This window comes from Notolepis coatsorum, assembly GCF_963971535.1.
Source record: "Notolepis coatsorum genome assembly, chromosome: 4".
Lineage (NCBI taxonomy): Eukaryota > Metazoa > Chordata > Actinopteri > Aulopiformes > Paralepididae > Notolepis > Notolepis coatsorum.
Genome location: NC_140168.1, coordinates 119,388,815 through 119,414,389, shown reverse-complemented (window position 1 = coordinate 119,414,389; position 25,575 = coordinate 119,388,815). Strand labels below are relative to the sequence as shown.

Here is a 25,575-nt window from a genome sequence, read left to right as displayed (position 1 = left end):
ACGGGGGAGAGACGTGAAGCGACCTCGTCTTGCAGAGCGTCTCCTCACCTTGCGTCCTCTCCAGGGGGGGGGGGTTCCAACACACGGCAGTGTCGGGGGTCTTTATCCATGGAATAATCACTGTACACAAAGCATAATCCGTGCCTGGGAAGGCGGGCTGTCGTCGGTAGAATAATCCGGTATACAGGTCCACTCGCTCGTCGGCTCTGGGGCTCCTCGGATGCAGTCTCACATGGGGTCGACCATCCTGGATAAGCAGCCAGTTCTCTGCCCGAAACGATGGGGTACTGACTACGGTAGTATTCTCACCGCACGAAGCACTATATATTAACAGACTATTATTAGCTTAATAGACTACGTCCAACTCGACGATATAGTGCCAAATATGACTATTCAAATATTAATATACACGATGTCTCAATACCGATGGTAGGCCGAACTTGGCCTTACTCCCACACGTGGCGTCGCGGGGAGGCTTTACGTCTGTGACTCTATTGGAGGGTAAGAAACTGGACTGAAAAGGAAGTCCTACTTTAGTAGCGCAGTATATATACGCACTATGAACAAATAGTCCCATTAGTGGTGCGGTAGCCAGATTCCTACGCGGAACTAGGACTTGTTCGTACATGTTGAGCGGTACGTTTGAACTGGGTCTGGGGGGTATGGCAGCCTGGCACCAAGGTCTCGACCAATAGTAGAATGGAGACTATTATGGGATGTTCAGTAGGCTAGAATGGATATTCAATGCATATTGTACAAGGAATATACAAGGGATATCAGGGAATATTAGAGAATATACAAATACAAGTAAATATATATATATAAATAAATATATATATTCGGTTTAATCTGGCCCTTCACAACAGCCACCCCCTGATTGGTCCCAGACCTAATCAGTTAAGCAGAGACAGATTAATCGCGTTGTCTATTTACACATAAGGGTTTGCTGTAGGGGTCAGTCAACTTCACAAAGTCATAGGGTTATAGGGTCATGGTCATCATCGATTGTGTCTGGGAGTCGGGGCAGTTCTATGAGCCTCGCCACGGGACGGGTGTAAGTGCGGCCCTGGACAAGCACTTCAGCTGCTCGGACCTTGCCGTCGGCACCGGTGATCACTTTGCTTACGCGGCCGGCCGGCCACATAGCTCTGGGCAGTGATTGATCAATAATCATGACGACCGTTCCTTCTGTCAAATTGTCTCTCTCCTTTACCCACTTCTGGCGGGTCTGTAGAGACGGTAGGTAGTGTAGTAGGAAACTGCTCCAAAACTTGTCGGCTAATACTTGGCTGTACCTCCACATTCGTCGGCCGTTCGCTTCTTCAGGCCGGTACATTGTCTGGGGTAACGCGGGATCTAGCCGCCCCATCAGGAGTGTGTTGGGGGTAACTGGGTCGATATCCGCCACATCGCTGGAGACGTAGCCGAGGGGCTTAGAGTTCAATACTCCCTCAATCTCCGTGAGGACTGTCATTAGGACTTCTTCCGCCACAGTCTGGGCCCCAAGTACTGCGTACAGGGCTGTCTTTATGGAACGCACTTCCCGTTCCCAAGTACCACCGAAGTGGGGTGCGTTTGGGGGGTTGAATTGGAAGTCAATCTGTGCTGGAGCGAGGTGGGTCTTAAGTTCTGGGCCCATAGCTTGGAAGCTCTCTCTCAGCTCTCTTTCGCCGCCTTTGAAGTTTGTCCCTTGTTGTGCACTCTCTATGGTAGTGCAATCATCTATGTGGGGGTCTGCGGAGATAACAGTGCTCAATCCACAGAACACAGGCTTCTTATTCTCAGCCTCCTCCTGACTGGCTTCCCTCGGGATAGGCGTGGGCCACTCTCCTTCCGGGAGCTTTAGGAATGCTGGGCCGTCACTGTAGACATTGCGACGGGTGAGGTCATCTAGGGGCATTCCCCGGGTGATGACGTCAGCTGGGTTCTGTTTTGTATCAACGTAGCGCCACTCTGTTTCTCCGGTTAACTCTTCGGTTAAGTCTTGAATCTCGGTGACTCTGACTCCCACGAAGACTTTGTACTTGCATGAGTCCGATTTGATCCAGGCGAGTACTGTCGTGGAATCTGACCACAGGATTGTTCTAGACACCGGTATGGTGAGCTCACGTTGGATGAGCGTGGCTAGGTGCGCTCCGGCTAGGGCTGCGCAGAGCTCTAGGCGTGGGATAGATTGTTGCTTGCGTGGGGCTATTCTCGAGCGGGCGAGGACAAATGCTGTGTAGATCTCTCCCCCCTCTTCTTGGGCCCGCAAGTAGGCTACTGATCCGTATGCGACCTCTGAGGCGTCACTGAAGACGTGTAAGTCCATTTTACATGTCTCTGGCCTCACCGTGGGTGGGAAGTAGCTTCGGCGCATATTAACGCCTGGGAGTGAGTGGAGCTCCATCTCCCACTCTCTCCAGGTGGATGCAAGGTGTGCGGGAATGGGGTCGTCCCAGCCCTGGTCCTTGTCCCACAATGCTCGTACAATCATTTTTGCCCTGGTGGTGTACGGTAGAATACATCCTAGCGGGTCATATTGTCGGGCGAGTGTTGTGTACACACTCCGTCTGGTGGTCGGCGCCGCCGCCGGCCTTCCCTGCTCCGTAGTCAGGGGCTTGTGTCTGTAGTGAAGCGAATCTGTTTTGAATCGCCACACCAATCCCAGGGTCATCTCCTGGGCTTCTCCCGGGATTGTAGCCATCCAGGTCTCGCTGCTGGCTGCCTTGTCCTCGGAGGAGAGGCTGCGCAGTACTTGCGGATCGCTGCTGGCCCACTGCCTGAGATCAAAGCCGCCTTTGATCAATGAGGCGCGGAGTTTAATCAGGAGAGCCTCGGCTTCTTCCTGGGTTGAAAGGCTTTGTAGACAGTTGTCTACGTAGAAGCTGTTCTTTACGCTGTGTCGGACCTCTTCGTCCGCTGCTGGGTCCTCTGCTACATGTTTCTGTAGTGCAAATGTAGCACAGCAGGGGCTGCACGTCGTTCCGAAGGGGAGGACTTCCCATTGGTAGATGGCTGGGTGCTCATCTCCTGGCTTCTCTCTCCATAGGAACCGTAACAGGGGCTTGTCCTCCTCTACTAATCTCACCTGCAGGAACATTCCTTTAATGTCCCCGCTGATGGCCACCTTTTCCTGGCGGAAGCGGAGTAGAACGCCGAGTAGGGAGGGGCAGAGTGTGCGACCGGGCAGTAACTCTTTATTCAGATTTTGGGATCCGATCTGGTAGCTGCAGTTAAATACTATGCGGTCTTTACCGTTGTGATGGACCTTGTGGTGAGGCACGTACCACGATTCAGTGGTCTGGTCAGCCTCTTTAATGTCCATCTTTGTGACGTGTCCCGCTGTGATGAGCTTCTCAATCTCAGCGCGGTATACACTCTCTTGGGCGGGGTTCTTGGCTAAGCGCCGCTCCGTGTTCAGCAGGTACCGTTCTGTGGCGTCTGTCTTGGCGTGGAAAGTAGGCATTCCTTCTCGCCGCAGGAGTGGCGTGGCGTATCTCAACACGCCGTTGACCGGGACTCTCTTGGTCCCTGTCTCGAGGAGGAGAATGTCGTAAATGTCATCTTTAGAGCGAATGTCTTTCTTTCCGTTCTTAAAGGGCATTTGTTCCAAGGTCCATAGCCGCTCTACGTGTTGCAGGAGTGCGGTTTCTCCCTCTGTGACTCGGGAGTGGAGACATCTAGTGGCTGTACTTCGGTTGAGAGATTTGGCGAGCGGGCCTTGGAGAGTCCATCCCAAACGGGTCTCGACTGCTGCAGGACAGCCTCGGGGTCCGGTATGAACCCGGTCTATCGGGACAATGAGGTCTGCATGGTCGGAGCCTATCAACAGGGTCGGCATAGCATTGTCTATGAGCGGGATCGGTAACTTGCGCAGATGTGCATATTTCTCCATCAGCTTGGCGACGGGGTATGTGTACCGCGACAGTCCTATTTCTTGGCTGGTGAAAGCGTCTGTAATCTGGTACCGTCGCTCAGGCTGGCCGCTTGCTGCGATAGAGAATGAGACATTCTCGCCCTTTATCGTCTTCAAATCTCGTCTTATTGTCCGAATTGTCATTTGGGTTTCGCTTCCCCGCAGCCCTAGCTGGGCCGCAGCGGAGGCGAGCAGAAGGGTCTTCTCTGACCCGTCATCGAGGACGGCGTAAGTGTCCAGGACTTTATTCTGGTAGCTTAGTGTCACACGCACTACTTTTATGAGTACTCGGGCTCCACTGCTGCTGGCGGGATCGATGTACATGACGCTCGCTTTGCTGCTGGATGGTGCGGGTGAAGGGCGCCGTCTGTTACTGTCGTGAAGTATGTCCAGATGGGCTCCATCGCACTTGGTGCACCTTTTCTTTAAGCGGCATTCGGCTGCCATGTGTGAGCGCGCACAGCGAAAACAGCGCTTGTTGGACTTTATCCATTGACTTGCTTCCTCCGCGTTCAGCTTGGGGAAGGAGTCACATTGCGCTAGCCAGTGTTCTTTCTCACAGTAGGGGCACACTATCTTCCACTTCTCCGTTCTGGAGGGGGTACTGTGGCTCCTGCTGCTCGGTACTGACTCCGATTGGTGCATCACAGTCACCGATCTTCTTCCATCATTTAGTCGTCTGGTTCCTTCTCTGGAGCCAGGGGTGCTCCGTCCGAATGTATCTAGCCGTAGGCTGCTGACTTCTCTCGCCAGGAAGTCTGCTAGATCGAGGAGGTTCGGTTCGGGGCCATTCGGGTCTCGGTGGTCTCTCTGCCGCCTAAAACGCTCCTGTCGAGCGGGCGGCAGCTTCTCCAAGATCCTTTCCACATTTGAGTTGGCGTAAAGTTCATGCCTCCCCTTCTCTCTCTGCGCTCCCAACATCCCTACCAGGGACTGCACTCTGATGGACAGGTCGTCCAGTGCTCGATTGTCTATTGCTGGGGGTAAGCGGTCGATGTGTCGGATCTCCTGGATCACGTAATCCCATATGCGCCCATACCTCTGGTCCAATGCTACCAGCGCTGCTGTGTATGGGGTGGTGGAAGTCGCGTAGGCGAGCGCTATATTATGTGCGCGGGGTACCTTTAAGTGCTTCAGTAGGATGGCGTATTTATGGCGTTCATCCAATACATCCACCAACATGGTCTCCAGACACATGCGGAGTTCTGTATACTGGGCCCGGTTCTCTTGGGTGAAGTCGGGTACCATAGGCGTGCCAATGTATGACGCTGACTGTGGATACATCGGCGAGCGTTGGGGGAGAGGCCTCCTAGGCGAGTCTCCTCCCGCTCCTTGGTATGGGCTGGTACCGGCAGTGTACCATGGCCCGCTTGTCCAGGTGCTGTTCCTCGGTGCGGGTCGTGCGTCGTGCTCACCCGTGTATAGAGTCGGGGGTCTGTAGCGCAGCTCCGCGGGAGTATAGCCTGGGCTGTACCGGACCTCCTGGTCCGGTAGAGTACTGTGCTGTCGTCGGGCGTGGTTCTCCTCCTCTTCCTCTTCGTCTTCAGTTAGGTCATCCAGTGCTTGTAGTCTCTGGTTTAGCCTCTCCACAGGATATGCTGCTCCTTCCCGGTTGCTAGGTCTCGCTTGGACCGGTGGGGGGAGGTGGTCTGTGGGGGGTATAGACCTCGTCTGTTGGTCAAGTTCAGGGTTGTTTACTCGGCTAGGGGATGCCGCCCTGGAGGTGTGTCTAGACGAGTTCCTGGAGCCTCTGGCGGAGGGAGAGGGTGTTGTCCGTCTGATCAGCTGTTCTATTAGTTGCGCTTGCTGTCTGTCGCGCTCTGCGTCCCGTAGAGCACCAGCAGCTGCTCGCTGGCTGTCTGCTCGGTCTCGGGCCACATTCTCTTCCCTCTGAATGCGTCTTATTTCTAGACGTATATGCTCTTCTTCGCTCCGCTGCTGGATCTGCAGTCGGTCGCGTTCAGCAGCGGCGTTCAGGCTGATGAGGAAGGCCTGCTGTAGGGTCCTCTCTGCCTCGCTGGGAGAAGGCGGTTGTATAGGGGAGCCTTCCCTCGGGGTACTCCTTGCGGAGCCTTGGAGCTCTATCTCCACGGTGCTCTCCCCATCTTCTTCCGTGCCGAGTTCTCTCTCGGTAGCGTTGTATTCCTCCCGGGACTCATCGGGGACTACTTCTTCAGTACTGGCGGGGTGTGAAGTCATGTCTGGTTCCCACTGGTCCCCACCGTGAACTTGGTCAGTTACATTAGAACCCGTAGGGGCCTCTATGGTCGGGGTAGTCTGGGTGTTGGGGTTAGACATACTTTTACTTTCTAGTTTTACCGCGTTTACTGTTAGTAGAAGACTAGGTTGTTGACTGACAGCGTAAGCCTCTAAGTACTGAGGGAGCCGTCGTTCGCGCTGCGGGCGTTGGTTAGGAGGATCGTTTTGTGGAGTGTTCATCATAGGCCATTTCAATATTAATAACACTATATTAATATTACACTAATTACCCTCCGGCTCGAAGGACCAATTGTAACTGAGGGGTACAATTCCCTGACTGTATTACTAGATATGATACTTACTACCACTACCTTTGTACTTAATATTCGGCCACCCAGTACTCGGCATAAATATATTATGATAAACACTCTCACGTAGATGAAACGGATCCAACACAAATGTACGAAGTCGAAGTATGCGTTTATTACTACACAGCAATGGTGTGTAGAGCAAGCACTTAATCACTTAATTACATTTATGAATTGAAATAGTATGCACTTTTATGGCAAAGAGTATTCGTTGGTATATCAATAGAGAATGTCCAATCTCTGGTGGCGCAGGCGGTAAATATACGACCTGGAATAGTTAAGGAATAACAGCAATGATACTTTAATGATTATAAGACTGGATACACTAAGGGGGGTAATCCGGTCGCTTGTAAGACAACAGGAGTAGGAGGGGGGGGGGGGGGTAGAGTCTGGCTGCCTCGTCCGGCCAAGGGTATCCTGGGTGAACCCACAGTTGTGCAGCTCGGTGCGCCAGCGATCCTTGGACCACAGATGAAAGCAGGTGGACTCTCTGTGAGCCGGCTCTCTCCGGTCCACGGGGGAGAGACGTGAAGCGACCTCGTCTTGCAGAGCGTCTCCTCACCTTGCGTCCTTTCCAGGGGGGGGGGTTCCAACACACGGCAGTGTCGGGGGTCTTTATCCATGGAATAATCACTGTACACAAAGCATAATCCGTGCCTGGGAAGGCGGGCTGTCGTCGGTAGAATAATCCGGTATACAGGTCCACTCGCTCGTCGGCTCTGGGGCTCCTCGGATGCAGTCTCACATGGGGTCGACCATCCTGGATAAGCAGCCAGTTCTCTGCCCGAAACGATGGGGTACTGACTACGGTAGTATTCTCACCGCACGAAGCACTATATATTAACAGACTATTATTAGCTTAATAGACTACGTCCAACTCGACGATATAGTGCCAAATATGACTATTCAAATATTAATATACACGATGTCTCAATACCGATGGTAGGCCGAACTTGGCCTTACTCCCACACGTGGCGTCGCGGGGAGGCTTTACGTCTGTGACTCTATTGGAGGGTAAGAAACTGGACTGAAAAGGAAGTCCTACTTTAGTAGCGCAGTATATATACGCACTATGAACAAATAGTCCCATTAGTGGTGCGGTAGCCAGATTCCTACGCGGAACTAGGACTTGTTCGTACATGTTGAGCGGTACGTTTGAACTGGGTCTGGGGGGTATGGCAGCCTGGCACCAAGGTCTCGACCAATAGTAGAATGGAGACTATTATGGGATGTTCAGTAGGCTAGAATGGATATTCAATGCATATTGTACAAGGAATATACAAGGGATATCGGGGAATATTAGAGAATATACAAATACAAGTAAATATATATATATAAATAAATATATATATTTGGTTTAATCTGGCCCTTCACAACAATCATCAAACCTTTATTTAGAGCTTGTAGACCATTGAGGGTTCCCTCATTTACAATGAGTAAACAATACATTTAAATTAAAAGTAGTAACACAACAAGATAAAGACAAAGCTATTACAGGGGGAAGTCACCTAATATACAAAATAAAAACAAAGAAAATCAACTAAAACAGTTACAGATTGATACACAGTGGGTGCTGGTGATCATGGTTGAGCTGTGCGTAGGTTGGAAGAGTATTTTAATTTTTTTTTATTATCTTCCCCTCTTTTTTCCCGATTTTTCTCCCATCCCACCCTTCCTGGTTGTTGCGTACTTTTCCCCTACTGTTGGTCCGGGAGACCGGAGACTGTCACATGCTTTCTCACCGGGGAGAGTGTAGCGTGTGGGAGGCCACACTATCTCTCCTTAGTTCCAACCCTTGCTGAGCAGGTGCCCCGACCGAACTGTAGGGGTCGCTGTCCACAACGCCCAGGACCCACCCTTCAGCCTTTCCCACCCTCTGATACAGCCAATTGTATCAGTGTGAGAGGCCAGCCAAGCTGATAGCAACGCCGGGAGCTGGATTCGAACAGGCGAATCCAGTGTCTCCCGGTGTTGGTGACGAACGTAATCTCCGTGCGCCACCTGCCCACCTAGGTTGGAAGAGTATTGATCTGTAAAGTGTGTTGAAGGATGTTCCGTGAGTCTGGAGCATTAAGGGAAAAAGGCAGACCTTCCAAACTCAGAACAAACTGTTTCAATGTTTTTTTTTCATACTAATCAAAGGAAAGATGGTTCTATTTCTGTAGAAGAAGACAATTTTCCGTCACAGCTTGCTGTGAACTCTCATCAAGCCAGATGTGATGATATTTATACTCTGTGACTCTCTCAATGCTAGAACCACTCACAATGGATTACACAAACCATTGTAATCAATATTTCTGGTGCTCTTAAACAGCATGAATTTTGTTTTACTTGCTGTACCAATTTAAGATTAATAAGCACGTCCTGAAGACCATTAAAGGAAAATTGCAAGTTCACAATGACCAGTTGTACAGAGTCAGCGATACAATACACAATAGTGTCATCAGCAGAAAGATGGGCTTGACAACATCATTAATGAGACAATATCATTAATATCAAATCAAATTTATTTGTAAGGCCCGACAACACACGTTAATGCGCGTCCCCATGCTTTCTACAACTTTCTACAACGCAGTTGGGTTTCCGGGTTCCTCTGATTGGCCACTAAGCCCACGTGACCCTACGCTATTACGCCCCCCTTATCGCCGCCAGTTATCGCTTACGCCCGCGCATGAGCCGCGACAAGCCCCTCTAATACCAAGCAATAGCAATACTAAGCTCCAGTTAACCTAATTTATACCGTAACGAATCATTAAAAAAATATACCGTTAACTGGAATATGTTGTTTCTTTACACATATGTTGAATTATGTACAAATCTAGTCATGACATTTAAGATGATATATATATCTCTGACTCTGAGCACCTGAAGACTGTGCTATTAAACCAGGAAGTGCAGCACTATGTCAGCAGAGTAGAGCCTCCACTACTGCAGTGCAACACACAACTAACACAAGACTAGAGTGAACAAAAACGCTCATGGACCCGCTCATGTCATTGAATGCTCGCGTGTGTTGTTCGTTGGATTCGTTTTGGATTATTTGGCCACCAAAACAACTATCAAAACGTACACGGACCGCGGTCTCACGTTGACTGGCTTGTGTTGTCGCTCTGTGTGCAGACACAGGCGTTAGACCAGGGGTGGGCAATTCACTTTTACAAGGGGCCACATGAGAAACCTGAACTGTGTTGGAGGGCCGAACCAATGATAACTTGAACTTAATTCTGCTCAATATTCATTATCTCCCATTGAAAAATTTTACCGCGGGCCGGACACGGACGCCCAAAGGACCGGAAGTGGCCCGTGGGCCGTAATTGCCCAGGTCTGCGTTAGACAGTTTGCGTGATTGTGATGGGCGGACATAGCAATAGATACAAGTGGTAAGCATATATGTGAATAGAATAGATATATGTAGTAACTAACTAGTAAGCATATTATGTGAATAGAATAGAAGTACTTAACCCAGCAATGAACTCCACGTCTAAACCACGTTGACAGACCACGGACAGAAGACGGTAAGAAGCTGATCCATGGCCTCGGTGGTGCACGTAGAACAGTCACTGCAATCTTGGCCAAGACCCCGAGACATCCACCACCTTGGTCAACACTACGAGACAACCACTCAGAGAGAATAATATAATATTATTATATTATTATCATTGTAACTAATAGCTGAAATGATGCTGTGATCAGCTCTTAATCCAGATTGGTCCAGATGTAACAAGTACTGAGTGACTTGAAAGAAATGATTTAAGTTGATAATTTACCAGGACTTTTGCTAAGCAGGATCGTTTGGAGATTTTGAATTTAGAAAGAATCGTCACCTCAAAAATGAAAATTCACATTGACTGTTAAAATGTGTGTATTGTTACAACCCTGATGTATATAGGGGAACAAAATACCAGTACAGATTATGTGTGACGATATAAAATATACATGAATACAAATAATAATACAAATATAAATAAATGTTATAACAAGAAAATATTTGTAAACTTTTTTTTAAATAGTTTCTGGTTCCTAAACCTTGTGGCAAATTATACTGGAGAACATTTTTGAATCTCAATTTACACATGTTTGCATATTGTGCTTGTTCCTCTCTCAGGTTTACAAGAGGAAAAACGAATCTGCAAAGAAGGAATACTTGAAAGTGCTTGCAGCCTACAGAGCCAATCAGATCTCTCAGGTGAGAAACCAAGGATGTCGCTCTTTGGTTTACATTTTTATTCTGGATTTACATTTAGATTCTGAGTGGTTATGTTTTTGCCGTGATCTAACTGGGATCACAGGACCGGTACATAATCTCTCAGAGCGAAGACACACAGAGAGCAACGTGGTTTGTTCCATTTTCATTAGGGATGTCCCAATGCCAGTATTGGTATCTCGTCCGATACTGTGCTCACATACTTGTACTTGTGAAATGACTTGAATACTACTACTCAGTGTCATGTTTGTTCAGGATAACACAAAATGGATTGTTACTTTAAAAAAATATTTATATTTATATGATTTATATTATTTTAACTCAAAGGCGCTATAGATAACATTGAGCCACTAGATGTCCCACTAGAACACCAGCATGTCATTTGTATCCAATCAGGAGCATTCCACGTGAAGAGATGCGAAGTAGAGATCCATGCACAACAACATGTAAACAACAACATTCATTTTGGACCCGCCAAATCTTTTAAAATTATAAATTCATAAATGGAAAACTTTAGGGTGGGGGGGGGGGGGGGGGGTACTTTTATTCTGCACCTTTCTAAAAGCTCTGTGGATAAGATAAGATAAGATATTCCTTTATTGATCCCCTTGGGGAAATTCCAGTGACACACACATGCATACATATTGTTTTGGACGATTAGTCTATGTCGACGATTAGTCTATATAAAGATCTTATCTATAGCACCTTTAAAATGTCAGCAACAGCACCATGTTGTATGTAATTTGTTAAGAAAGTCAGAAAGTGAGGAACATCTGATGAAAATAAAACTCATATTTTCAAAGCCATTGTTAGAACTGTAATGTTATTATTAAGTACTCATATCGGTACTTGGTATCGGCAAGTACTCAAATGTATGTACTTGTACTTGGTCTGAAATGTATTGGGACGTCCCTAATTTTTATATATTGTGCGGCGACACAAGAGTCTCCTGTTTGTTTCTTTGTAGTCGTCTTGTGGAGCTGCAACGTGGAGGTTTACTCTTCTAGTCTTTAAAGTAAAGGTTTTCATTCAACCTTTATTTAAACTCCAGGGACACTGAGGTTTCCCTCATTTACAGTGGCGTTGAGTATACTGTACAACTAAAAGAGATAGAATAACACAAAGATAAAAACAAGTAGTCAGCACGATAAAAACAAGTTCTAAAAGCAATTACAAAATGAAATACAATGGTTATTAATTAAAGCTATAAATTGTCCTAAGGTTCGAAGAGGATAACATTTTAAAGTGCATTGAAGGGCATATACTTCCAAGAGTATGGAGCACTAAAATAGAAAGCAATAAGCTTGGGGAACCTTAACACTTTCAGTGCCGGCCATTAGACGAAGCCGTCTGTTGCGACGCCACCATTAGATATATAGGGATCCATCACCTTGTTTGTAGAGCTATAACTATATTCTATATTATAGCTATGGATACAATACTATAGCCCATTTGACATCACCTATCTATCGTTCAATATGTGAAAAATAATAAATTTGTCCATCCATACGTTCCCGTGTTATACCGTGGTGAATATAAGTATGGTTTTAGAGCGGTCTAGGGTAATTCATGAAATGCTGAGTTAAAGCCCTATACGTCCATTCCACTATAGACGTTGCCATTTCTTGCCTGTATACGCTATTATCCCGAAATCAAATCTATATCATAGGTATTATGTCCCATCATGAATGTATGAAAGGGGGGGGGGGGTCGTTTCTGATTATTTGATTGTCAGTAACGGCATTCGCATTGAACACTAAAAACGATTATCAGCCCGATCGGTGTAAAAGCATTGCAGGATCAAGCAAAAATGTACGCCAGATCATTCTCACCTGTGATCGGGAGTATTCCAAAAATAATATTCCAATTGTTTGATCGCCATCTGGTACATCCAATGCCCATTTGGTCCATGGAATAATCCACCACAACATATGGATCAGGGTTATTTTACGCGCTTCGATGGAACCGGCAGAACGGCTGCCCTCGCCCGACAAGGAAACATGAAATCGGAGACGTTTGGCCGTCCCACAGAGAAAGATACAAGGTTGCAAAGTGTGCTCGATACTGCCGTCTAGCGGGATGCGGCCGGTATTGCACCTTGGGGACCTCAGACTCATTCCATAATGGTACAACAGGCTCCCTGGGTGGATAATGAATAAAAATATAGGAAAAAAAGGAATAACGACCCAGAAACTTTTTTTTGCACTGAACGACTTAGGCCCAGAAACGACTTTAATTGTTTTTGGCATCCAAAGTGTTAAGTATAAGCAAGTCGCTTTATTATTAGTTAGTTATATTAATAATAATAATAATAGATTTATTTTATATAGCGCCTTACATAAAGTATCTCAAAGCGCTTTACATACATTACATTTTATGGTATATGGACAAACACAGTACATGAACAAACACAGTACATGGACTTTCACAATGACAACATGGTGGGGATACTACAGAGAAAGGGAGACAGCTTAGAGACAAAACAGAGATAAAATTTAAATAAATAATAATACTAAAATATAGGTGTGTACAAAAGTGAAAATGTAAGTGATGCAGGGGTTGGAGGGTCAGGAGTGAGGGTATGCAAGGCAGGGTTTCCCATTAATTACCTAGACTGTGGCGACTCGCCACAGTTGTATAATGAACCAATTTTTTTTTATATATATTTTAATGTTCTTTAATTTTTTATTTATTATTATTTTTTACTATTTTTTTAAATATAAAGTTTGCCAATAGGGATGTATCAGTAGTATTGGCAGTGGTAGTAGTCGTAATAGTAATCCACTATATTTTTAAACTTTCTAAAAAATAAACCAGTTCAACACAGGTAACCACTTTTGCTTCATTTCTTTGATGGCCTCAAATGTATGTGGTTCCCAAACCTCTCCTCGAGACACCCCAGCCGTTCCATGTATTTGTTAAATTACACCACCAGCACACCTGATTCAACTAATAAAGGGCTAGTTAAGTTGAATCAGGTGTGCTGGTGGTGGAATTTAACAAATACATGGAACGGCTGGGGTGCTTCGAGGAGAGGATTGGGAAGCACTAGTCTAGCCTATTTTGTGTTTTGAGCACAAAGTTCATCATAGATCTAGCCTCTTTATTTTGCTCTCAAAGTGCAACAGATTGATGCATTTAACTTTAAAATGTACAAAACAAATTAAGAAAAGTTACGGGGGGGCATGCCCCCGGACCCCCCTAGAGGGTCAGAGGTTCACCCCCCATAGTCTCTGAAAATACTGTGGGAAACACTGCAAGGTTTAACAGGTGGGTTTTGAGTTGGGACTTAAATGTTTCTACGGATGGGGTTTCTTTGATGTGTAATGTGAGTTGATTCCAGAGTCTGGGAACAGAGGAGGAGAATGATTTGTTTTCTGTGGACTTAAGGCGGTAGTGTGGTGTGCTCAGAAGGGCTAAGTTGGATGAGTGGGAGGGAGTGTAGTGTTGAAGAAGGTTGTAGATGTAAGCAGGTGCTAGGGAGTGGAAGGCTTTGTAAGTGAGGAGACAGATCTTAAAGTCAATCCTATACTTAACAGGGAGCCAGTGAAGTGAGGAGAGGACAGGTGTGATGTGGGTGAACATGGGGCAGCGGGTGATGATGCATACTGAGGTGTTCTGGACTAGTTGAAGTTTATGGAGGGATTTAGATGTTGAGCCAATGAGCAATGCATTACAATAGTCTAGAGACGGGAGAAGATGAGGGCATGAACCAGCTTTTCAGTGTCTGAAGGCCTCTGCATGCTACAGAAACTTCAAAGCAACTGCAACACAACATCGACAAAGCAACGGTGTTGCAGACACTCTGCCTTTATGCTTCTGCAACATCCACGTGCAGCCTATGCAACATTGGACCCCGGATGTAGCTAGGTTCCCTAGATAGATGAAACTTCCCTTCTCAACCAACCCATTGATAACAAGCAGAAAAAGAAGCATTATTTTTTTACTTCCGGTCGGGGGATTTCAAAATAAAAGAGCGACGTCTAAAACCCCCGTAAATACGTTTATTTTGTACATTATCTAACGTTAACACGAACCTAAACTAATCTAAAGTTAGTTTAGGTTCGTGTTAACGTTAGATAATGTACAAAATAAACGTATTTCCGGTGCTTTTAGACGTCGCTCTTTTATTTTGAAATCCCCTGACCGGAAGTATTTGTGATGTATTCTGCTTGTGTAACTTTAGGTTAGTTTTAACGTTAGCTAGCAGCAGGGATGGACGCCTTTGTGCAAATGCAGGCAGCTACAGGCACTCGGGGTCGAGGAAGAGCTGCTGAATTTAATCGGCAGGAGGAGAGAGAGCTCGTCAAAGCTGGATATATCCCTGTGGCTGTGGTTGTAGGCACGAAAATGCAGCTCGAACTACCTGTTATATTAAATTAATTGATTGCTGTTTAACAACTTGTCCGTGTCCAGTCCTTTCGAACTGCCCCACCGTTCATTGTAAACAATGATGCATGTAATTATATTAACGTTACTGTGTGTTGTTGTAGCTATGTTAATAAATTCTGAACGGCATTGACGTTAGTTGGGTATGATAGAGCATTGAATAGCATCATCAACGCTAGCTGGCTGGCTACAACAATGGAGGATGGTATTCCTCGCTGCGGGACCAATATTATTCTATGACAGCCCCGCCCCCATTCACTACCAACCAATCACTGCTACGCAATATCAACGCAACGGTTGTTTAGATTAGATTTTGGGGAGATGTACGCAACATCCTCGCAACACAGTCTACAAGACCCTCTGCAACAACCGTGTTGAAATCGCGCTGATGTTGTGTTGCAGTTGCTTTGAAGTTGCTGTAGCATGTAGAGGCCTTGAGGGGGACAGTAGTGATCTAATGCAGGAAATGTTCCTGAGGTGAAAGTAGCATGTCTTGGTGATGTTATTGATGTGTGTGGTTCGAATGTTAGTTTGGGGGCAAAAAGAACACCCAGGTTTTTCACTGTGGGGGAGGGGAGGATAGAGTGGTTGTTGATGGATATGGAGCAGTCGATTTTCTATTAGTTGAGGGACGTCCTATTATTAATAAAAAAAAAAAAAAATTGCATTTTTACAGCTTTATTGGTCACGCAGGACCGACAGAGGAGAGGGCGAACGGGAGGAGAGGTGGGGAGGACATGCGACAAATAACGACGGGAGCTGGGATCGAACCCGGGTCGGCCGCGTAGGTGCGCAAGGCACTATGGTATGCGCCACGAGGGCGCCCCCTATTATTAATTTAAGCAGATGCTGTACACCACGAAAACTTGGGCTGTCCTCTGTTAATAGATTAGTCATCTAATGGGAGTCATCTAGTCTGAGTTTATATAATATCCTTTGGTCTTTAATAAGCACTAGAGCGGAGAGGTCTGAGTCTGAGTCTGCGGAAGGACAATGATACGAATCAACTACTCAATTTAGACCACAAACTCCTAATGGCTATTTTAGTCACTTTAAGAAAGTCTTAAATGGAGGACAGCCTTAAGAAACCATCCAAAGACATGCCGTGTCCCTCACGTCTCATGTCTTCTTCCCTTCCCCGTCCTCTCCTCAGCCTAGCATCGAAGTCCTGGAGGCCGAGACGTCACCGCTGCCCCCCGCCTTCTCCGCCTCCGCCCCCCGCACCACCCGGGCCCAGCAGTACAACCCTGAGGAGAACACCATCACCAACATCTGCACCTCCAACATCATCCTGGACCTCCCGCAGGTCTCCACGCGCTCCCGCACCGGTGCCATCAAGCCCCCGCCCGCCCCGAGCCCCCCCACCGTCACCAAGATTATCATCAGGCACACGGCGTCCGGCGCCAACGTCACGGTCACGTCGCTGGCGGCCTCCTCGGCGCGGCAGCCCCCTCCGCTGCAGCAGATGCAGAACACCCCTCCGCCGCCGCGCATGGTACGCGCCCAGGCGCCGCCCCCTCTGCAGGCCAAACCACGCGGCGGGGGTGCCTCCGCCTCCACCGGCCCGCCGCCGCCTCTGCAGATCAAGATGGTGCCACCCTCCGCGCTCCGCTCGGTTCCCAGCGCTCCTGTCGCCGTGATGGTGGGCCGGCCGGCCGCCATGGTGACAACGGGGGAGGAGGTGGCCGAGGGAGAGGAAGGGGTAAGAATGGAGGAATAAAGAGATGTTACACCAAATAATAACATAATTCAAACGCTGTGAGCCTCTCTGGTGGGAATGAATGGAGGAGGATGAATGGATCCTCAAGGAATGAAATTGCCCTCGTTATGTTGATATAGGGTGGAGGAGGAGGAGGACATAAATATAATCACAATTTAATCTAGAAAACTTTATTCTGAAGGAGTATAGCAGCATAGCAGTGAAGTTGCTAAATATAGTTTTTGATGCAGTGAGGTATATTAGCATTATTATTTTAATTATTAACATTATTAAGTTAAAGTTTGTAACGTTTACCTGGCGTCAATATATTCTTATATCTTTCATCGCCTCCTCCCCCTTTCTCTCTCTCTCTCTCTCTCTCTCTCTCTCTCTCACTCACTCACTCACTCACTCACTCACTCACTCACTCACTCACTCACTCACTCACTCACTCACTCACTCACTCACTCACTCACTCACTCACTCACTCACTCACTCACTCACTCACTCACTCACTCACTCACTCACTCACTCACTCACTCACTCACTCACTCACACACACACTCTACAGATGGAGGTAGAGGTGAATGTGGCCCCTGGCCCTGCCCTGGCCCCTACGGTCAGTCCAAACATCTGTGTGCGTGCAGGTTGCACCAACCCGGCTGTTGAGAGCAAAGACTGGGACGAGGAGTATTGCAGTAATGAGTGTGTGGCCATACACTGCAGGTATGGAAACAAACAAACAGAAAGACACCTTCTGTTTAAGTTCAGTTCAAGTAATTGTGCAATCACACACTCAATGTGAAGATGAGTTGTTTCCGAGTAGAAATAGTTTGGAATGAAAACTGAAAATCCCTCTTTTCTTGATTATCCCAATCACAACTGCTTTCCTTGGACCAACAGAGTTTTGTATTTACAGATGTAAAGTCAATCCAAATTACTTGAAGTGTGAATGTGATGTATCTCTAGAAAGTACTCAACCATGGGGCGGCTGATTGGCGCAGTGGGCAAGGCGCTCGCCTCTAACGCAGGAGACGCTGGGTTCAAGCCCAGCTCTCTGCGTTGCTACCGGGTGGCCGGTTGTTCATACTAACACAATTGGCAAGTGTTAGAGGGTGGGAAAGCCGGTGGGTGGGGATTTGACGTTGTGGACAGCGACTCCTACAGGTTGGTTTGGTGACGCCGGTGCGACGGAAGCAGGAAGTGACGGGGGCAGCGTGAGCCTCCCACGCGTTACTCCTCACCACTCAGAGCTCAAGCTACTCCAGTGAAAAGATGCGACAGGCTGCCTCCTCGTGTACCGGAGGGGACACGTTGATGCAAGGCTTCTGTCCTCAATACAGCCGACCAGTGGGAGGCATAGTCTAGCAACGTTCAAGACAGGGGAGCGAAGAATTGGATATACGAAATTGGGATGGGAGAAAAAGTGGATCAAAAAAAGAAAGTACTCAACCTCTACTGTCTTTAACTATGAATGAACACAGCACTCTAACTTACATCTTTCGATAATAAAGTACTCAACCTCTACTGTCTTTATTATGAATGTAACTTACCATCTGTAGATAATAAAGTACTCAAACTCTACTGCTGTCTTTAACTATGAATGAACACAACACTCTTAACTTACCATCTGTAGATAATAAAGTACTCAAACTCTACTGCTGTCTTTAACTATGAATGAACACAACACTAACTTACCATCTGTAGATAATAAAGTATTCAACCTCTACTGTCTTTATTATGAATGTAACTTACCATCTGTAGATAATAAAGTTCTCGGGCGCCCGAGTGGCGCACCGCGTACAGCACTACGGTGTAACACGGCCGTCCCAGGTTCGACTCCCGGACTCGGCGACCTTCGCCAAATGTCTTCCCCTCGTCTATCTCCCATTCTTCCTCTCTCTCTCTACCGGACTGCCCAGTAGCAAAAAAAATCAATAAAAACCTACAAAAAACATAACATGTCCAAACAGGACAAGTAACATTTAATAAAGTTCTCAAACTCTACTGTCTTTAACTATGAATGAACACAACACTCTAACTTACCATCTGTAGATAATAAAGTACTCAACCTCTACTGTCTTTAACTATGAATGAACACAACACTAACTTACCATCTGTAGATAATAAAGTACTCAAACTCTACTGCTGTCTTTAACACTTTGGTCGCCAGGCTTATATTCACAATAAACCATCCCACGCCAGCTCTATTTGTCTATGGAGAAGTTCCCCTTCTTTGCAGGGCTATAACTTTTTAAATTGTATTGCTAAATTGACATTACTATGGCCCATTCAACGTCAAGTATCTATTGTTCAGGGTGTAGCAACGTTATACTTTTTCATTCACATATTCATACTAAAATACGGTCTAAAGTATAAGTATGTTTTTATCTCTGCAGCATTCTCCAGAACGTGATTTATAGCTCCAAATGCATTATATTGATGATCAAATACAGTTTGATAGCAATCTGCGCGAGATAAAAAATGTCAAATGGACGTGCTTCTAGAAGTTACTACTTATCATCTGATGTTGACCGGATGGGGGGGGGGGTCGTTTATAATTCCGTGGCCAACGTTAGATGATTCATCTAGTGTGGGTGATATGATCATCAGAGCAGTTTATATCGAACACGTTAAAAAAAACGCTGAATCTCACCGTAGCTCCCTCGTAGCGTTGGGCGATGAGCGTGGAGCAGAAATATTCCTATTATGGGATGTAGAAATATGCGATCCATCTCCAGGTTATATAATAGTATATACGTCCAAATCATGTTGTTTATCGAGTTATTGGTAACGGATTGCTATCCATTGTGTCTAGCTCGAGTCCTGGGACTATTAGCGAGTGATCGGACCGAATTGGAATGAGCACCAGCTTCCGTTTCTGGTTTCCGGTTTGAGCGATCCGCCGATCGGCCACCAGATGGCGCTCTTGAACCGTTGGAGAGTTGAGAGGGGATCAACAGTAGATCTCAAGTCTCCGGGGGAGAAATATGATTGCGATCACAGATTTTTGAAATATTGATATCAAAGACGTGGTACGGCGTCTTTGGCAGAATGAGCATGGCGGGGAATGACGTGGTAAGGCGTTTTTGGCGACCAAAGTGTTAATTATGAATGAACACAACACTCTGTTAAGCCTTAAAGGAAAACTCCAACATTTTGGGAAATTAGCTTATTTAACATCTTCCCTGGAGTTAGACAAGAAGATACATACCTTTTTTGTCTCTGTGCATGCATTAGGCTTAGGGAACAGCCGCTCCGTTAGCGTAGCTTAGCTTCATCACTGGAAGTGGGGGGGGGCAATAGCCTGACGTTCCCTACAGGGTCTTACAGTCACCAACTACACTCCAAATACAACTCCAAAACGTTCCTGTAAACATGTTGTGGCCTGTGTATTTACCACGTGAAGAAATAAAAAATAATTTAGTTAGACAATTACGTTTTCTAAGCAGATATACTTGGAACTATTTTTTGCCTAAGCACTCGTCTCTGGGCGCAGTGATTTCAGTGCTACTTTCTAATGTGACGCCGTGTTTGTTTACATTCTCATCTCATTCAAATGATCCGAACCGATTGAAGTTTATGGATACCATGACTTAAAATCCTCTTACCTTGATGATTAAAAGCCTCCCCAATTTAGAAAACAGTAATCCAATGGCTGGTAATGATAATATAATACTAACTACTGCACGAAGCTAACCGGAGCTAACACAGACCCGGACAGTCGCTAAAGCAAATATAATGACTTCCTTTCTGGGTTTTCCAAATAAAAGAGCGACGTCTATAGCGGCGGAAAACGTTTATTTTGTACATTATCTAACGTTAACACGAACCTAAACTAACATTACAACTAACCTAAAGTTAGTTTAGGTTCGTGTTAACGTTAGATAATGTACAAAATAAACGTTTTCCGCTGCTATAGACATATCTTAGATGTATCTTCTTGTCTAACTCCAGGGAAGATGTTAAATAAGCTAATTTCCCAAAATGTTGGAGTTTTTCTTTATCATAAATCGATCAATAGAGACCGTATTAGATCCCCAATTATCATACCATGGGGTATCATTGGAAAGCCACACTCATTGGCTACAATCCTGTGCAAAGATTTTCGAGATCGCCAAATGATTGACGGAGCTAGAGCCTCGGGAGTCGGGGGTGGTAATGTGTACTTTTGTGTACTTTGGGGCACGCCTCACATATCGGCATGTAACTCGAGGACCGCTGAACGGATTTTGTCACCTGAAAGGGCAATCGACAGGCAACAAATAGGGCTTTAATTCCATCTATATATTGTATTAAAAGAAATGCACACCCGAGCCACTAGAGGTCGGCAAAGAATCGTCCACATGTGGGCCCTTGGATGTTAAGAGGTCAATGTTTAAAAAAAAAATTTGTAGCCAAGAGTAAAGACCATAACCCTATCAAAAACAGTAGTCAAAGTGTATATTTTCATTTTTACTGATGTTTTATACGATTTATCGGAAATACAAATTTATCAGAAAATGCTAATTATCGTAAAAACCGCAAGAAATGACTAATTCCAGATCCAACCCTGCCATTGGAAAGAGGAGCATTGTCCCTATCCATAGATGTATGATTTGGCCATAATAAGGTCAAGGTCAAATATGAATTTATAATTAAAGTCGATTATCATTAATTACTGTATCTATAAATCCTTCTGTTTAATCATCTTCCCGTGGTTCATTTGCTTAGATTTTTTGTACACATGATCTCAATAAGGTGGTGAATGAGCTCAGTGAGCATTTTCTCCTACCCGTATCAATTTTTGATCATCAAAATCATAAATCATAATTAATCATAATTAATTTATTCATTACAATTGAATAATTACTAGTAACAGACACAATATTTCTGACACTGGAAATACATACCCCCAGGTCCCTAGATGTTCCTAGATACCAAGAACATGCAAATTGACCTTGCAGAAGTGGAGCAATCTTCCATTTACTTAGGCATGTACCTTTAGGACGAAAACGGTCTACAGATAACAGGTTAATTTACCATCTGTAGATAAAGTATTCAACCCCTACTGTCTTTAACTAGGAATGAACACAACACTCTAACTCACCATCTTTAGATAATAAAGTACTCAACCTCTACTGTCTTTATTATGAATGTAACTTACCATCTGTAGATAATAAAGTACTCAAACTCTACTGCTGTCTTTAACTAGGAATGAACACAACACTCTTAACTTACCATCTGTAAGTATTCAACCGCTACTGTCTTTATTATAAATGTAACTTACCATCTGTAGATAATAAAGTACTCAAACTCTACTGTCTTTAACTATAAATGAACATAACACCCGAACTTACCATCTGTAGATAATAAAGCACTCAAACTCTACTGTCTTTAACTATGAATGAACACAACACTCTAACTTACCATCTGTAGATAATAAAGCACTCAAACTCTACTGTCTTTAACTATGAATGAACACAACACTGTAGATAATAAAGTACTCAAACTCTACTGTCTTTAACTATGAATGAACACAACACTGTAGATAATAAAGTACTCAAACTCTACTGTCTTTAACTATGAATGAACACAACACTCTAACTTACCATCTGTAGATAATAAAGTACTCAAACTCTACTGTCTTTAACTATAAATGAACATAACACCCGAACTTACCATCTGTAGATAATAAAGTACTCAACCTCTACTGTCTTTAACTATGAATGAACACAACACTCTAACTTATCATCTGTAGATAATAAAGTACTCAAATTCTACTGTCTTTAACTATGAATGAACACAACACTCTAACTTACCATCTGTAGATAATAAAGTACTCAACCCCTACTGTCTTTAACTATGAATGAACACAACACACTTACAGGATAACTTTATCATCTTCAGATAATAACGTTTGAAAACACGGTTCCTCTGAAAACCTGAAGTGCAGTCAAGTGGCCTTTGGTCCGAGGTGCTCATGTTGACGTGTGTCTTGCTGTTCTCTCGCTCTCCCTCCAGGGACGTGTTCATGGCCTGGTGCGCCATCCGAGGGCTGAACTCCACCACCACGGTCACATAGGGAACCGCCACAGACGCGGGGGGAGGAAGGAGCGCACAGCGGACGGAGGCCGGACACAATTAAATGAACAAATGAATCGCTAGCGGACTCGAGCTCAGGAGGAGACGGGCCGCATTGTGACAGAGACGAACGACGAAACATCTGGAAAAAAACAACCCGAAACGGAGTGACAGGAGAGACTTGGCGTCGCCGTGCACGCGGCTCTTGCATTTTAAATTATGAACTTTATAAATAATGAGATTATTTTATATGACGTTTCTTGTGTTCTTAAATGATTTTTTAAAAGATAGTGTTGTTGGGACACGGGTTGTTAACAGTGTAATTGATTGGTGGAACATTCGTTTCACAGAAGCCGGTTTGGGATGAATTTGCTTTCGATTCAGTGAATTGAGGAAGTGGATTTGCTTTTTTCTGAAATGAGATATCGGCTGGGAAATTTTTTGGAATGAAATGATTGTACTATCAAATCCAATCTATTGAGAGTAAACAAGTGGACGTTCTGTCGTCGGCAAGTAAACGGCAATTATCACAACGTTTTTACATTTTGGAACTAATTGATTTTTTAAATGTATGTATATATATATATATATATATACTTTATTTATACATTTCTATTTAATACAAAATTGTGCACAAACATATTGCTTCGACAGTGCTATTCCAGACAACAGACAGAAAGGGAAAATGTACGAGCTGATTGATTTGAAAGTTAATTGATCCTAAGCCCTGCACAGCAGCGATTACACATGTGCACGCCCCTCCCTTGACTGTTACAATTGAAGAGGATATGTGTAAATCGAGTCTGAATCAATGAGTGATTTACGTTAAATCATAATTTTGCGGGTACCTTGCTGCTGAAACATAAAGCCTGATGGCAACTTGTGATTATTCCATATTTGATCAATTCTTCCCCCCCATTCTCTACGATGCCCACTACTAGCCCGGGTTAATCTAGGGTTAAACGGGTGCGACTGGGTAGTGAAGAGGTCTAAGCACCCGCCTACCACCGCAGAGACCCTGGGTTCAATTCCCGGCAACGGTACCTCCAGCTTGGTCTGTCGTCTCTACGAACACAATATTGGTAGTGTTTGCAGGTGGTCGTTGCAATAGTGACTCCTGCTGGTCGGTTGGGGCGCCTGTTCAGCAGGAAGGTTATCTGGGGGAGATGGTGTGTGAACCTCTGCACGTGGTATGTTCTCCCAGTGATACTCCTAGCTGTCGGGTGAAAAGAAGCAGCAGGCGAATCCATTATGTATCGGAGGAGGCACGGGGTAGTCTACACCCTCCCCAGACCGACAGTAGGGCAGCGCAATGACCAGGAAGGGGATTGGCATAGAGAATAAATTGGGGGATGGGAGAAAAGGTAAAAAGATGGTTAAACATTTACAGGAAACGTATTGAAGTTTCTTATCAAGCTAGTGTGGCTAGTGGTGTAGTCAAGGCTATAAGCGGGTATTTTAAACTATACATATTTCTTGTTCTGGGTATCTGGATCAGTTATACTGATCAGTACACCTAATTGTCCTCACCATGATTCCACCTCACGGAGAGACGTTGGCTAGCAAAAATGGATGGGGATTTTGCAATGTTTTAGCCCTTGTAATGGCTGCTTGATAAGTTAAAAGACATGGCTTAGAGAGAGACAATGATTATCAATTGACTACGATCACTACACCTGAAAACTTGGACGGAAAATATCATAACTTGGCAATTTCAGTGAGAGGGTTAACCTTTCCTCTCTCGCATGACTATAATTATGCATTATGTTTACATAGTAAAGTAATACTGTTGTGAGATAGGACAATTCTAGCTGAAATGCATAGGAATGTAGGATCAAATTATACCCACGTCCTCAGCTATGATACCACTACACCACTGGTTCTTCCTGTACTGTCAGAATGCCCTGTAACATACCAGGTTACTCCTGTACTGTCAGAATGCCCTGTAACATACCAGGTTACTGCTGTACTGTCAGAATGCCCTGTAACATACCAGGTTACTGCTGTACTGTCAGAATGCCCTGTAACATACCAGGTTACTACTGTACTGTCAGAATGCCCTGTAACATACCAGGTTACTCCTGTACTGTCAGAATGCCCTGTAACATACCAGGTTACTGCTGTACTGTCAGAATGCCCTGTAACATACCAGGTTACTGCTGTACTGTCAGAATGCCCTGTAACATACCAGGTTACTACTGTACTGTCAGAATGCCCTGTAACATACCAGGTTACTGCTGTACTGTCAGAATGCCCTGTAACATACCAGGTTACTCCTGTACTGTCAGAATGCCCTGTAACATACCAGGTTACTCCTGTACTGTCAGAATGCCCTGTAACATACCAGGTTACTCCTGTACTGTCAGAATGCCCTGTAACATACCAGGTTACTCCTGTACTGTCAGAATGCCCTGTAACATACCAGGTTACTGCTGTACTGTCAGAATGCCCTGTAACATACCAGGTTACTACTGTACTGTCAGAATGCCCTGTAACATACCAGGTTACTACTGTACTGTCAGAATGCCCTGTAACATACCAGGTTACTACTGTACTGTCAGAATGCCCTGTAACATACCAGGTTACTCCTGTACTGTCAGAATGCCCTGTAACATACCAGGTTACTACTGTACTGTCAGAATGCCCTGTAACATACCAGGTTACTACTGTACTGCCAGAATGCTCTGTAACATACCAGGTTACTGCTGTACTGTCAGAATGCCCTGTAACATACCAGGTTACTGCTGTACTGTCA

General features: G+C 45.2%; 1 protein-coding gene across 3 annotated transcripts in view; it reads left to right on the top strand.

Moving 5' to 3' along the window:
* tox4b (TOX high mobility group box family member 4 b) overlaps positions 1-24,797 on the top strand; it is a gene marked incomplete at its 5' end in the record, with an annotated part of 52,192 nt that extends 27,395 nt beyond the window's left edge. For all 3 annotated transcript variants that reach the window (XM_084312824.1, XM_084312825.1, XM_084312823.1), the window contains 4 exons: positions 10,571-10,651; positions 16,212-16,760; positions 17,329-17,483; positions 22,761-24,797. In XM_084312824.1, coding sequence (XP_084168950.1) covers positions 10,571-10,651; positions 16,212-16,760; positions 17,329-17,483; positions 22,761-22,821 — 846 coding nt within the window. In that variant the 3' untranslated portion in view covers positions 22,822-24,797. The remainder of the gene's footprint in view (positions 1-10,570; positions 10,652-16,211; positions 16,761-17,328; positions 17,484-22,760) is intronic.
* Between the last annotated feature and the right edge of the window lie 778 nt (positions 24,798-25,575).